Here is a 16,068-nt window from a genome sequence, read left to right on the forward strand (position 1 = left end):
GGCAACTAGACTTTTGGTGGTGAACATGACGTAGTCTATACAGAAGTTGAAATATAGTGAGGCACACCTGAAATTTATATAATGTTATAAACGAGTGTTAACTCAGTAAAAAAAATTTTTTTAACTATATTATATAAGTAGTTGCTAGTAAAATGGACATATTAGGGGAAAATTTCCATCATTACAGAAAATTCTATTAAACAGAATTGAAAAACTTGTATGTTAAGATTATACAATCAGTTAAAACTTATTTACTAATTATTTGAAAGGAAATAATTGTCTTGATTCATGCCTGCTTCATTAAAAAGCAGTTAAATAAAATGATATTAAAAGCTTAGTTTTATTTCTCTTAGGTTTTCACTATGGCATGTTTTATATATAGTGTGACTATGCAAGACCCTGAATCATTGTATTCAAGAGAATTTCATGTGGTTAAAAAAGCTTCCAATGAAGCAGTTCCTTTAATTGCAAATTGCAGAGGAAAAAAGCCCAAATTATTTTATTTTTTTAAATTGTATTCTCTGAGTTCACATTACTCATATAGTTTTAAAATACCAGTCATTCATTTTACTATAAAAGGAAAGGACATCTTATCAGGTGACTTACACTAGGAGTTACTGACTATAGGTGTGTGGGGATCTCATCAAGATGGCGGCGTAAGCAGACTCTGAACTCATCTCCTCCCACGAACACAACCAGGTTACAAGTATTTTTGGAAAAAATACCCTGGATAGAGAACTGAAAACTGGATAAAAAGAATCCCCACAACAAGGAACAGTCCTGACAAAGCGGAAGAGGTAGAAATTCCTACTGGAGAGAAAAAAAGCCACTTTTGGGAGCAGCGGAGCGTCTCAGCTGGCCAGGTGGGAGCCACTCTAAGGTACGCAGCCCTCACTGGAGGAGTGAGGTCCAGAGCCGAGGTGATACTGCTATAAGCATCCTTCACACTCAGCCCAACTGAGACGGGGGTCTTACTGTCTGGCTTCACTGGCTATTAACTGCAGCAAGGACACCCCCAGAAAAGCTATCAGCTGAAAGCCAAAAAGACCTGGGTCTTAAAGGGCCCATGCACAAACTCACTCATTGCAGCAACCTAAAATCACCAGAGAGAAGGGTAACAGTCCTTTGGTGAAACGAGACTCACGTGGGGGGTTCTGGGGGCATCTTGGTGAGAGGAGGGACCTCTCCGGAGACTGAGACTTTGGTGGGGGCCATTGTTCTGACCTAGTCCAGGCGTGCTGACACAGACCCTGGTGGGCACCATTGAGATTCTTCCCTTGGCCTGTTAGCCCAGGGGTCTGCCACACCCACTAGAGTGCAGATTTGATCTAGTTCAGCCAGGGCAGGCAGCCTGCCCTAGGGATGAGCCCCACCCAGCAGCAAGCCCTCAGGCTACTTGTTGGCCTGCATTGACGGGGTGCCTTGATCCTCTACAGGCAGGTAAGTATGTCTGCCTCTGTGGGGCAGGGCCTCTGTGAGGACCGGATGAACTGTGGGGGACATTGGTGGAGAGGTGGGGGTCTCTGCAGTGTGGCATCAGGGTGTGCTCCAGGGGGTTGAGAGGTGTGCACAGACCAGGACTGTGTTGATGGTATGTGTGGTCCTGTGGGGGGTGAGGCTTATCAGCGGCAGAAGACCTGTGCTTCACAAATAGCCATAAAAAGGATCAGCCCCACCTTCCAAAGCCTGAAACAATTGAGCGCTCCCATGCCTAGGGCCCGCCCCACTCAGCTGCACCCCTAAGAGAAATGACAACAGCCTTGTAGGCCTGAGGCCTATCGCAACTGTAAGCCCCTGAACCTAGGAACTAGCTACACTGGTTAACAACCCAATTAAGAGGAAAACTGCAATAGGCGTGTACTGATAGACTTTGTAGCCAATGGTGCTGAGGCTCCCCAAACCGGATTTACAAACAGCTGGCCAGGGAAGGAAAGACTAGACTCCCTGGGTAACTGCAGTGGGAGCAACTCTGCCACAGCAGAAAGACACAAGTAGCCCACAAAGGGGTTACTCCTGGATCATTTGGACTGGTGATGAGAGGGAAGCACACTGCTGGGCCTCGTAAGGCATCTCATACCTAAGGCCACTTCTCCAGGATCAGGAGACATAGCCGACTCACCTAATACAGAGAAATAAGCACAGAGAAAGGGGCATAATGAGGAGACAAAGGAATACTTTCCAAGCAAGGGAACAGGACAAAACCCCAGAAAAAGGACTAAACGCAACAGAAACAAGTGACCTACTTGACAAAGAGTTCGAACAAAATAGAAGGATGCTCACAAATATTGGGAGAAGACTGGATGAACACAGTGAGCTCATCAGCAAAGAACTGGAAGATATTAAAAAAAAAACAATCAGAAATGAAGAATACAACATTGGAAATGAAAAATTCACTAGAGGGACTCAATAGCAGAGTAGAGGATGCAGAAAAACAGATCAGCGAGCTAGATGAAAGACTAGAGGAAATCACCCAAGCAGAACAGAAAAAAGAAAAAAGAATTAGACAGAATGAGAAGAGTCTAGGGAACTCTGAGACAATATCAAGCATGCTAACATTTGGATTAGAGGTGTCCCAGAAGGAAAAGAGAGCGATAAAGGGGCAGAAATTTTATTTGAAGAAATAATAGATGAAAATTTGCCCAACCTAAGGAAGGAAACAGACATCCAAGTACAGGAAGCCCAGAGAGCTCCAAACAAGATAAGCCCAAAGAGGCCCACACCAAGACATATTATAATTAAAATGTCCAAAATTAAAGACAAAGAGAGAATCCTAAAAGCAGCAAGAGAAAGGCCACAATGACATACAAAGGGAAACTCATCAGGCTATCAAGGGACTTCTCAGCCGAGACCCTATATGCAAGAAAAGAATGGCATGATGTATTTAAAGTGCTAGAAGGAAAAAACCTACAGGCAAGAATACAGTATCCATCAAGGTTGTCATTCAGAATGGAAGGAGAGATAAAGAGCTTCCCAGACAAGCAAAAATGAGAGGAGTTTATCACTAAGAAACCAGTTCTACAAGAAATGCTGAAGGGACTTATTTAAGTGGGAAAGTGATGACCACAAATAGAGATAAAAAAATATATATATCAAAAAACCAAAAGAAAAAAAACAGGCAATAAAATCACTCGTAAAGGTAAAAATATAGAAAAGGTTGCAGGATCAACTACCTGTGAAGCTAATAAGAAGGTTAAAAGACAAATGTACTAAAATCACCTATTTCACTGATAGGAGGGTAATGGATAGACACACACTAAACAAGAGACTACATATGATTACTGAGTATAGGTGAATAACCAGGCTGGAGAGCATGAGGACCTCAGCCCTACCACTCGCGCTTTGGTTTCTACAGGGCCCTTTGACCATCCCTGGGAGAGTGGCCAGTCTAGGAGTACTTAGGCTTTTTGATACTTTATACTCTGATGGACATAGGACATTATTTAGAAGTCTAAAATGATTTCTTCCTTATTTCTCTCTTTTCCGTTTTCATTTGATTTTGATCTGTCTTCAACCGAAACTCTACTCTTGAAATTTTCTGCTTCTTTCCTCAACTTTCCTATGGTCTTTGTTTTGATTGCTTCCCTTTCCAAGAGCTCCTTGGTCAGATCTTCATGTCTTTTCTCAGTTGTATTGCAAACCCCCTGCTACCTCTGCCTTCTCTGCTTCAAGTCGGACCCTGTCTGGTATTTGCTACACCTGTTATCTCTTCAAAATCTAGAATAAGAAGATCTAGAATAATAAAAATAGTAAAAAAAAAAAAAAAAGGGGGGGGGAAAGAAAAGGAAACAAGTTAAGATATCTGTAGTTCCTCAAAATTCAGCTGGGAATAAGTCCATCTGGGGAGAGGGATCATTCTACACACACACACCCCTCATCACTACCATAGTGAATTTCATGACTCTTAGTCATAACTATATTTTTGCCTGAGTATTCTTTATCTGAACAAGCTTAAGTAGAAGTTTGGAATCTTCAACAAAATATAATCCGTTTTCCTCATTTAAGCGATTAATCTCCATGTGATCTGACCCCACACAATTGGAGAGAGTACCTGCTTACCTTTCCCCCATCTAGAATCCATCACGTACTCTAACATCTATTCTTGGATTAAATAAAACAATCAGAAAACAAAGCTTGATTGCACCATTCCAAGCCCCAGTCCATGATCACTTTTTTTCTAAATTTCTCTTTTTTATTCTTTTTACTGAGGTAACATTGGTTTATAACATAGCATAGGTTTCAGGTGTACAATACTGTAATTTGACATCAGTATACACTTTCATCACTCCATCGGGGGAACATTATAAGACATGGCCTTTTGAAAATTGTTAAGAGTTGTTGTATGTAGGTTGTTATTGTTGTGCCGTACTCCCTCTTGCGGCACTTAACACTGAATTGGTGTCAGTATCCCTCATTAAACTCTACATTGTGTTAGGGCCAGCAGGTATTTAATTCGACCCTATTGTATTTCCAGCATTGAGGCTATGATCAACAGTTGGTGAACAATACATGTGTACTGAATCAGAGAAAGAACATTTACATTGGTATCACATGTGCACTCAGGAAAGAAGCCACAACTATTTTTGTTTTGTTTTTTTCTTCTTACTTCCTTCAATCTGAACCAAATAATGATTCACATGTCTCTCCATTGGCTGCTGGAAAACTTAGATTCAAATGTGTAGCCTGGGCCTAATAAGCTTTATTTTGGGGACCAACCCATCTCTCACTTCATCCATCTTTGCCCTGATATCTTCATTCACTTTTTTTAATTTATGATTTTTTTAATAAACATTAAAATAAGTACAAAACAAGTTGGGGAATTTAAAAAACTAGACAAACATATAAACTAGCATTGAAAGCAGAAGCTTCATATTATCAATTGTCCTGTATTCAATTGTCAAGTCCTAAAAGGGAGATATGTCTTTTGTACAGTAACTCAAATATGAGAACTCGGAAAATATTAACCCACATGAATCCACTCCATATTTGATATTTCCTAGTTAACTGAAGACAGTAACAGCATTTCAATACTAATAAGAAATAGTAGCTTCTAGTTCCCACATGTTCTGTTTGTTCTGCATCCTGATTGCTCCAAGAAAAATGCCACATTTCCACCAGTGACTGAGGGACTTCTGAAGCTTTTAACTTAAAGTCCGCATCTTGAACAATGATTAGTTGCAGGAACAGTTGTGCATGTTGGTACCACGTGTTGGCTATACATTAAGTACAAGGTAATTCATGAAAAATGACCCCAAAGGTCTGCTGTTAGCAAAGGACCTCAGAAGAAAGCCTTATGTTCCTTTAAAGTCCTTTCCAAAAACTATTCTTAACTGTACTAACCTGATATGATTACGTAGCTTAATAAAATCATAGATTTCATAAAATGAAGACTTTAATCATATTAAAGTGCCCAACTTTGGCTGTCTGTCTCACTTTACCATTTTAAAATGAAGAGCATCCCCTATTCCGTGAACACAACTATTATCAATATGTTCCATTTAGGAAGATTGGCTGGATTTTCTGACTACTCAAGAAGATAAGAATTTGGTTTGTTCACTTATTCAGTAACTTTTGTGAAAGAAAGTATCACACATTACCACAGACTTACAAAAAATAATACTATATTCTTAGAATTCTCCTTTGGGAGAGAACATTAGCTCTGTGTATCTCAGGCTATAAATAACCTTCTCTAACAGTCTAATACTACTCCCTAAACTGGAAAGTATTATAAAGTAATCCATATACCCCTCTCTCTAACTCAAAGATTACAAACATTTAAGCAGATGCAGACAAAAGAGAAAATCAAATACCCCTTCCGGTCCTCTTGCCAAAAATGAAGGCAAAGCACTAAATCAGTATCTGAGGCCTTGGGAGATTGAGGCCTTAGTTCTGAGAGATAAAACATCAAGTGTCTAAACCATCCATTGCTTTCACTGAGGCCCAGCCTAAATAACTCCCCATAGCTAAGTTCCAAATTTAAGCAACAATAGAGAAAAACGTGCTCAGGTGGAAACGGTCATAAATTAAAACACAATCCTGATGACCACAAATTAATGGCTACCAGCATACCATAATGAGAAATAAAGATCATCTTTAAAAAGAAAAAGAAATTATGAATTCTCAGTGACTCTTAGGAATTTCTAATAAGCTCATAACGTTTGTTTTCAAACTTCTGTAGAAAAGGCAGAATTAACACCTTCTATTCCTTTATATCCAATGTCTTTTATGTACGTAACAAGAGTGATAGCATTACTTCAGTACATGACCTTGAATTAAAGCTAAGTAAGCTGATAAAGTACTTTTAAAGAACAAGTAAATGCTTCAGAAGTTCTCAAAAAAAATGTATATCTATCACATAGGATTTAATTGAAATAAACCAAAGGTGGGAGAGTGTAGAGTGCACTTGGGTGAACTGCAGGAGGCCAGGTAGTTGTTTCAATCCTAATTCCCACAGAGAAATGAGCAAGAAAAACCAAGGGAAAAAAAAGAGGGGGACGAAAATCTATTAAGAGTTCCAGGCACTCCCATTCAGACTTATATCAAGCGGAACATATAATTAGATTTATACCTCTGAATGATATGTAATTTATCGCCAGGAATGGCTGAGTAAACTGCTGTAACCCTCCATTTACAGGCGATGAATTTAGCATGAGGCAGTATTGATTTCATCACTATTTTCTGATAACTAAACAAAAAGATCTGAAATCCTAAGGGCTTAGGGACATGTGAGAACTCTCAAAAGGACTGAAAACAAGGCAAGCTGAATAGAAACATTTAATTTAGGGGTTAGTTTTATGGAAAATAAAGGAATTATGTTTAGTGAATACCTACTATGTGCCAGACACTTTGCCAGGTGCCTTACTTAATCACATTCTAATCCTCACAACCATGTGAAAAACGTATGCTAATACTTATGCATCCAGTGTTGAGTCTCAAAGAGAATACACAATTCGTGGCAGAACTGAGATTCAGAAAGTGGCAGGACTGAGATTTGAACCAGGTCTGTCTGACTCCAGAGTCTTTTGGCTTTCCTTTCTACTGTGCTGTTGAAATGGACTGCGTTATCTGATCCCTTGGTCTGTGTCTACCTGGTACCAGAAGGACTAATGGAAAAAATAAAATTTCAGAAAATGAGATTATTTTTTCTGCACATATATATCTGTCTGTATTCATCCTTTCATCTTTCTTTCAACAAGCACTGATTTAACTGATTTTATTTTACTCCGCTAACATTGTTGGGCAAAATCACAAGTAGTTTTGGCAACGTGTATCTACAGTTTTAAATCATTGAAAGAACTATGTGGAAAGAACAAAAAATGACAGAAATATTCTTTAATAGGCCCCCAAAAAGAAGGGTGTAAGTTATATGTTGCAAATGGTCTTTTGGAAGGACATGATATTTCATGTTGAAATAGCTCAAATAAATCTCTCAATTCGTCATGAAAATAGTAGTAAAACATCGCAGGCATTTACTAGCATGAGTAACCCAAGACGAACAGTTTACAACCACAGAATGACCAGTGGAAATTCCAATAATTGGTTACCTGACACGGAGTGGAGGCAGTGAGCGATTTTGTAAGAATAGGACTTCCAAGCTTGGCCACGGCAGGTGACTGACATGCCCCAAAATAAATAAACGATCCTGCAAAAATAAATGTAAGGTGATGTGCATACACGTTCTATTGTTGTACACATCGTAGATCTTTGCTCTGGCATCTTATCCTTGCACACATTCAACTATCAGATAAAGAAAATTACATTTTTACTTATTTACCATTAAGCTCTGTAGATAAGCAAAAGCGCTTTCATATGGATAGCATTAAATATCGAAAATAAAATCCAATTGATTAAAAACAAGCTCTTGATCTAAATCCTCTAAACCAATATTTTTATTGGCTTAACTCACGTCATAAATAGAGTTTGGAACCAAATTAAATGAAGCTTCCAAGCTAACAATTAGATATTCAACATGCCCTTATGAAATTCCCATGAGAGCTTTATTTTTAAGTTTCTTTACAACGTGCTGAAGGATACGAGCCTATGGATTGAGTTTGGTTTCTCCTGGGGCTTATGTGTTTGACATTGTTGTCTGTGCTAGTGGGGATGAAAGCTTAATTAAAGATCTAATCTGAGCGTTAACAAAATAACTGCTTTTAGATTTTAACGACAGTGGATGTGCTCATAGCAAATGTACAGGGGGATAACATCTCTCAGCAATTCAAAAGACCACACATTCTCAAACTGCTGTGGGGGGTGGCTTCACGGAATACTGAAAATTTACAAAGGCCATGCTGAACAACGTCAAGGTCTGATCCTGCCCTCTGATAATCACAAAGTGATGGGTAACTTGGAAAGCCAACTATTTTGACTGAAAAATACCACATTCAGAAGGTGATTTTCCTAGATACAGGTCAATGCTGACTGCACACCAAGGAAAGGATGTCAGATTTAAATGTATTATGTTATAGATACCACCACATGTTTAACCAAACCACCAAGGTTGCAAGTCAGCAGTGTCATCTCTGATTGGGAAAAACAGAACCCATTTTCTATGGGTTTTAAATCTCAAAACCAACCGGGAAGGATAAAGACTGTTTCCTGATTCCAAACTAAGAGTGATGGAAGCAGTATATATAAGCTCATTAAGTTCTCTATGTTTCACCTATAAAAAAATAGAGTAGGAAAAGATAATTTTAAAAACCATTCTAGCTTACAAATCCTCAGGTTGAAATAAAACTCAACTGAATATTTTTAAAAGACTAATCAAACTTTGAAAAATTAACAAATATTCAAAGATTTTACTCCCTCAGCCATTTAAAATCAATATACACAATCTCAAATAAGCAGTTAATGAAGGACGGAACATACAGACACCAAAACTCCAAAGTCTAAAAGAAGTAGAAGGTTTGAATACATTGGTTTTACCACAAAAATAACTGGAAGAGTGACGGAAAAAAATCTACCAGAAATGTACAGTCCCACCCCCGAGTTTTATTTAATATTTAAAGAAGGGATCTCAGGTCTTAGAAAAATATGGAGAGATCCCTGACTCATTGTCTGATGCCAGATATCTCTAATTTAAAAAATTATGGGGGGCAAGCCCAGTGGCACAGTGGTTAAGTTTGTGCACTCTGCATCGGCGGCCCAAGGTTCGCTGGTTCGGATCCCGGGAATGGATGTACACAATGCTTATCAAGCTGTGCTGTGGCAGGTGTCCCACATATAAAGTAGAGGAAGATGGGCACGGATATTAGTTCAGAGCTAATCTTCCTCAGCAAAGAGAGGAGAATTAGTGGCAGATGTTAGCTCAGAGCTAATCTTCCTCAAAAAAAAAAAAGAAAAGAAAGAGAAAATGATGAAAATAGGAAAATAAAAAAGTAAACTAAAGAGACTATCACTCATGATCCTAGATACAAAATTCTAATTAAAATTTTATCAACTACAACTGAAATTCTTATCAAAAAAATAATATATCTTGACCAATGAGAGCTTACCAAGAATGGAGATTTAAACCAAATCTCCATTTAAACAAATTAATGGGTAAAATCATAGACTCATATCAACAAACATTGAAAAGACTGAAAAAACAGCCATTTTAAATAACAAAACTTAATGAAATATTAAAAGAAAACAAATACATAAAGACAAATGATCACCTCCAAAATAAATGGCATCCTAAGTAGCAAACAACAAAATTATTTTAATTAAAGTGACAAACTGACTAGATTTCTGCCATCACTGTTAATTAGAGATAATATTAGACAGCATTAATTATCTTAGACTAGTATTATCTTACAGGTCTAGTGAATGTAAAAGTCAAGAAAATAGTACATCTAGTAAACATAATAGAAAAGTAGAGATAGAGTTCTCATGTTTTGCCAATAAAATAATTGTAAAAATAGAAACCCCCGGGGATTCTATTTTTTCAATAATGGCAAGTATTAATAAGAGAATTTGGTAAGGTAGGTAGAAACAGAGAAATATATTTAAGTTATTTTTAATAACTTAAGCAATAAGACCTTAGATATGGAAATGATGAGAAAGATTCTCCTCACAATGGCATTAATAAAAAATATGTAGGAATAAATTTAGCAACAAAGGGACAGAACTTATATGAAGAACATTATTAAACCTTGTGGAAGACTACAAATCCTCTGATTAAATAGAAAGAGTTAACATATTTTTAGATGGAAAGACAATATAAAAATACTACGTTAGTGAAAATGGATTTGGAAGCTAAATGCAATCCTAAGAGAATTTTAACTAAATATTTGGAAAACAAATAATATTGTCTTAAAATGTATATGTGTGGGTAAGGGGTAAAGAGAATCTGAACTCTGAGCCCAGACACAAAGACTTTTAGAAACACGGCTCTGGATTTATCTTCTTACCAGCCTGCTTTGCAGAACTTACTGAGTTAAGAGAACCATGAAATTATAGGACAGAAAGGAGATTGGTCCCGGTAATCTAAATTGTTCATTGTAACCTCTTACAGACCCACACAGCCCAGAAGGGTCACATGACTAGCACAATATAAGAATTAAGGAATGGAGGGGTCAGCCCCCCTGGGTTAAACTGCCCATGCCAGCCTCACCCTCATTTTTGGCAAAGTATGTACCTCCTTTTAATGCAACGGCCCAGAAGTGACTCCTTATATGCTGTGAGAACATTAAAGATCAGACATTATAATAAATATAGATACAAATATCATAAACAAATATTACCATATAAAATAAAGAAATAAATCACAAACATAATAAATATAACTAATCCAATGAGATTTGATCCAGGAATGCAAGGGTGGTCTAATATCTGAAAAATCACTCACCTTATAAACAAACAAAAAAGATAATATGACAATCATATGATTATCACAACAAATGCTGAAAAAAGCATTTGACAAATTTTAACATGCATTCATTATATTTTTACATAAATATATAAACTTACACACTATGAATAGAAGGAAACATCTTTACCTGATAAAACAAAACAAAACAAACTTTCAGCAAATATAGCACTTAAGGCTGAATTATCGACAGCTTTTCCCCTGAGACAGGAAAAAGACAAGTATTGCAGCTATCACCAGTTCTAGTCAACATTTTTCCAGAAGCCCTAGCTACTGCATTGAGACAAAAAAATAAAATAGAAGGCTTAAGATTGAGAAAGAAGGAAATCATATTGTCATTATTTGCAGACAAAATAATTTGAAACTAAAAATTTGAAAAAATATATAAACACAGATATAATAAATAAAAACTAGCAAGGTCACTGTATACGAAATCAATATTTTTAAAAATATAATTGCATTCCTATATACCAACAACAACCAAAAAAATAAAAAGTTTTTAAAAAGTAACATTTAAAATAGCTGCAAAGATAGCAAAAACCTAGGAAAACATTAGGAAAAGATTTTTAAAATCTATACACGGAATGCTTTAAAATATTTAGAAAAATTAAAGAAGATCTAAATAGAGAAATTAGAAACAGTTGAAAAGATAACTTTTCAGTGAAATAGAAATAAAGAGTAATAGTTTCAGTAATAAACTTACATATGAGAAATCATTTTACATCCAAAAATTGGAAAAAAATCGTAAGAGAATACAATGTTTACTGCTGGTAGGAAAACAGAAAAAATACTCCTACTTTGCTACTGGAATTTTGCTACTGGAATTGTAAGTATTAAAATTTGGGGGCAAGTACATATCTTTCCGCAAAACTATAGGAGCCTCATTCCTAGTTATTTACTGCATAGAATTAAAAGCACCCTATACAAGAAAGTATGTACGAGAATGGATTTTGTAGCATTGTTATGATATTGTCAGTCAATAGCAGGATGGCTAGATACATTACGGCATCTCCAAACCAAAGAAATTAAGCAAACAAACAAAAAGAACTAGGTTTCTTCCACTTCCAGGCAAGGATGAGTATCAGGGACCAGATTTAGGCTTCTATTTTAACTAGCAAAAATCAAAACAATACGTATGAAACAATGGTTTTCAAATGTAGGACAATGGGAATGTAGGATCACAGGATAATGATCTCCAAGAGAGGGGAACAAATGAGCTAAGCCATACAATTTTCCCAGCTCACTGCCTAAACAGTTTCCAGATGCCATGTAGAAAGTGGAGGGCCAGGAAGAGTGTGCCGGTCTCATCAAGTCGAAAAGATGGAGCTGGTACTTTGGGGAGATCCCAGTGGCTAGAGTTCATAAGGCAGAGTACCAGGAGGAGAGGGCTGCAACGGGAGAGAGCTCCGGAGATCTGCAGAGAGCACCCCCGCCGAGTCTCCGTCTGTATACCCACCAGTGCAGGAACGTGAGGATACTACATGAGGCTGGAGGGAAAACTTCTCAAAGGGACATCTGGGATATATCCCAAAGGTCACAAAGGGCCAGAAATAACAGGGCTTTCTCACCACCACAGTGAAAAAAATTTAATATATTAGAGATTGGATAGAGTACTCAAGTCAAACGAAAACTTACGTCCAAACAAAAACCTGTACGCAAATTTTATAGACTACTAATAATCATCAACATTTAGAAACAACTCAAATATCCTCCAACTGGTCAGTGGATAAACAAACTGTGGTTGATCCATACACTAGAGTAATATTCACCAGTAAAAAGGGAAGGAACTACCACTGCAATTAACAATATAGGTGAATCTCAAATCCGTTATGCTAACTGAAAGAAGCCAGACTCAAAAGGCTATATACTGTAAGATTCTATTTACAAGACATTCTGGCGAAGGCAAACCATAAGAACAGAAATCAGATCAGTGGGTGCTAGTGGCTGGAGGTGGGAGAGGTGCTGAGTACAAAGTGGCATAGAATTTGGGGGGAGAATAGAACTGTTTTCTATCTTAATTTTTGTGATGGTTACATGGTTGTATGTGTTTGTTCAAACTCAGTGAACTATACACTAGAAAGGTTGACTTTTACTGTATTTAAATTATACTTCAATATCAAAATGAAAAAAAATAGACTATATTTGATGACTTGGAGGAATTGCCATGAGCTATCTTTAGTGAAGAAAACAAGATAGGGACAATAGTTAAAATAGGACCTCATTTTTTTGGTAAAATAAACAATCACAAAAATACTTTCAATTTTGCGTGTGTACATATTTACTATGTGTGCAGAATGACATGAGCATAGATAAAAGCGTGAGATAATTAACATGAGTTGCCTGTCTGGATGCTTAACAGGTAGCTAGGAATTGGAAAGTAGAAAGCAACCAAAAAAGGAAGGTAGGAATATCAAGGATTTATGCTAAAAACAAAAGCTACATAATGTCAACCCATTCATCTTCTATGTAAAATTACATATGGGAGTGTGCATATAGGAGGAAAAATACTGGAGATTAGACAGCTTTTTAAAAGGTTGTACTTCATAAACACAAAGCTCTAAGAATCTAATGGATTGGACTCTATGGTCTTAGATATGGAAACTAAGAAATTAAATCTGCTGCATTCCCCTAGAAACTTCCATTTCACTGGCTCCTTTCTCTTCCTCATACTGTTTTTTCCTCCTCCCATTTGTGATTTAAGACCACCAGTGATTATCTTAAGGTTTGATAACAACAATCATGGGTAAAGAAGTGTTGACTCAATGACTGAGATATTTCTGCGATTTCTGAGATTTGCCCTTTCTAAAAAGAGAAAGACTACAATTTCTTTGTCCCTTGCACTTTGAATTATAACAGCTGCCCCTAGTTTTATCAGTTTATTATCTTTTAATATTATTTACATCACAGGAAAAAAAAGTGTCTTTAATATTTAACAAAGGGGTCCTTTTAGAATCTTTTCTTTTTTGGCATAAATCATAATTAAGTGGTAATTATAAGATGGCAAGAGTCTGAAGGTGAATTATAAATGTGCTTTCTAACTGTCATAGCCCTGGAATACTAGGTGGAATACCTGGTGGAATTCCTAGTATTCCTACTAGAGTGGACAACAACATCTATTTACGTTTATTGAGCATGTATTATGTGAAAAACCTTAACAGGTATTATTTGATTTAATCCTCTCAATGATTTTACACAGAAGGTACTTTTATTTTCTCTATTTTCTTGCTAAAAAACTGAAGTAAAGAGGTATTTATCAAACTCGGGCAGCATCAACACCCTGACAACTCTGGGCAGCCAACGGCGTTCACTGTCCTGCAATGCTAGATGTCACATATGGGAGTGTGCCTGCAATGCTAGATGTCACATAAGGCCACCACACACATGTAAACAGCTTCCTTTTAGGAACCACTGCCCTGTCTTAGGCTTTCATCACCTCTCATTGATATTACTCCAACCCATTCGCGTTTTTCTACCCTACTCTTTTGCCCTCTTCAAAGTCTTCTGCCTTTTAGAACAAATCTGATTGGTCACATATTTTAATATGGCTAATTGGGTCACCATTGTCCTCCAGATAAAATTCAAATTCATAGGCACTGTCTGCAGTCCCCTTCCTTCCTCTCTCGTTTCATTTTTCTATACTCCCTGCCCACACATGCACATCTCTCTCAACCAGAACTACGGTGCCTCCATCTCTCCTATCCTCTTCCTGGATATTTCCTCTGATTACACTACATTCCCCACCGTGTCACCATGGTTCTTCCATCTCTCCTTGATTCCTGACTTCTGCCTTCCTGGGTACATTTCATTGCTCTTCAGTGCTCAGTTCAGGAGTCACGTCCTTCAGTAAGGCCTCTCAAATCCATTTGAATCACCCTTCACCCTCTATAAAGCATTTATCATATCTTACTGCAAATCCTCACTTATCTGTTTCAGTTACTAGAGCCAGACCGCCTCCAAGGCCGGGACCATGGCTTCCATCTGTGCACACCCAGGTCTAGTTTATTGCTCAATAATTGGTTTGAGAAACGAAGAAACAAAACATCTATTATAAGCTTGGAGAAAATGTATTGTTAATATATAGTTCCAATAATTAATAGTCTCCTTTCTCTTTTCAACTTTAAATTTAATCCACTCTGCCACAAAATGTTAAGGAAAAAATATGAGTCAGTGGCACAAAAGTAAAAATTAAGGCCTTACTCGACTATCAAATAATGAGCTGGGTTTATAGTTTTAAACCAGAGGCTCCCTCTTCATCTCCTAACAGCTTCTCCCACCACTTTCCAATGCCTATAATTAAAAATACAGCCAATGCTATTAGTTTTGGCATACTTCTTTGGAAATCTCAAGAGAGAAACAAATAGAATAATGTCCGAAGGAGTTATATGAGCTTAAAGAGGATCTCCAGTACAGCTGTGTTACTATAAAGTTTTATGATGCTTATATACCTGAGCAACGGCATCTAAACAAAACAAAAGAGAAAAATAGAACAGAACCCTTCTGTTGTCCTTGGAATTTCACAAACCCTTATTGGAAGGTATGTGTAGTTATGGTTGCTTTATTTTAAGAGGATATGTAAAAATCGTAATGGTGGTTAAAAATATATATGAGGAAGAGGTAAGATTGTTTGTTACAAAGAATCCTTTAGAGCGGTTAAATTACATTCAAGTATTTGTAGATTTATTTTATAGACAGTGCTAAATCTCTGTTCCCAGAAAGATTCAACTATTTTTCTTTCTGTTTTGCAAAAACTGAATTGCTCTAAAAACAAGGTGAGCCTACTGTACATGATTCCTGGCAACCAGAGAAAATTATCAGAAGACTTATCCCCTTTTCATGCCTTCAATCCAAACTTTTAAGAAAATGAGACAACAAAAATGCTGGTTATTAAAACAATGCTCCTTTCAGGAAACTCAAATAACTACAAATTATGAAGTTGATTAGGAAAGTTTACAGCAAGACAAACCAAAGCTCTCTGTGTATAGTCTATAAATAAAAAAGAAAATACAGTATCAACACTCCTCAAGGTGAAAGAAAGACAACTAAATTTTGTTTTTAAAGAGGAAAATGTCCTACCATGATTTGTGTTTGTTGTGTGGTCAACATCAGGAAGACGGTTCTCTCCACTGGTCAATCCCTTCACGAATTCCCAGCTTGAGTCTCCTGTGAGAAATGGCTCCCAGCCACAGAAACCAGACTCAAAGTCACACAGGAGACGATTTGCT

At 37.1% G+C, this 16,068-nt stretch overlaps 1 protein-coding gene across 1 annotated transcript in view; it reads right to left on the reverse strand.

The window, feature by feature from the left end:
* Positions 1–16,068, reverse strand: part of MALRD1 (MAM and LDL receptor class A domain containing 1) — a 648,353-nt gene that overhangs the window by 550,798 nt on the left and 81,487 nt on the right. The window contains exons 11-12 of the mRNA XM_070600827.1: positions 15,920–16,066; positions 7,542–7,639 (exon numbers count right to left, since the gene is read on the reverse strand). Of these exons, the coding sequence (XP_070456928.1) occupies positions 7,542–7,639; positions 15,920–16,066 (245 nt within the window). The remainder of the gene's footprint in view (positions 1–7,541; positions 7,640–15,919; positions 16,067–16,068) is intronic.

The sequence above is a fragment of the Equus przewalskii genome, chromosome 30 (assembly GCF_037783145.1).
Source record: "Equus przewalskii isolate Varuska chromosome 30, EquPr2, whole genome shotgun sequence".
NCBI classification, from domain to species: domain Eukaryota; kingdom Metazoa; phylum Chordata; class Mammalia; order Perissodactyla; family Equidae; genus Equus; species Equus przewalskii.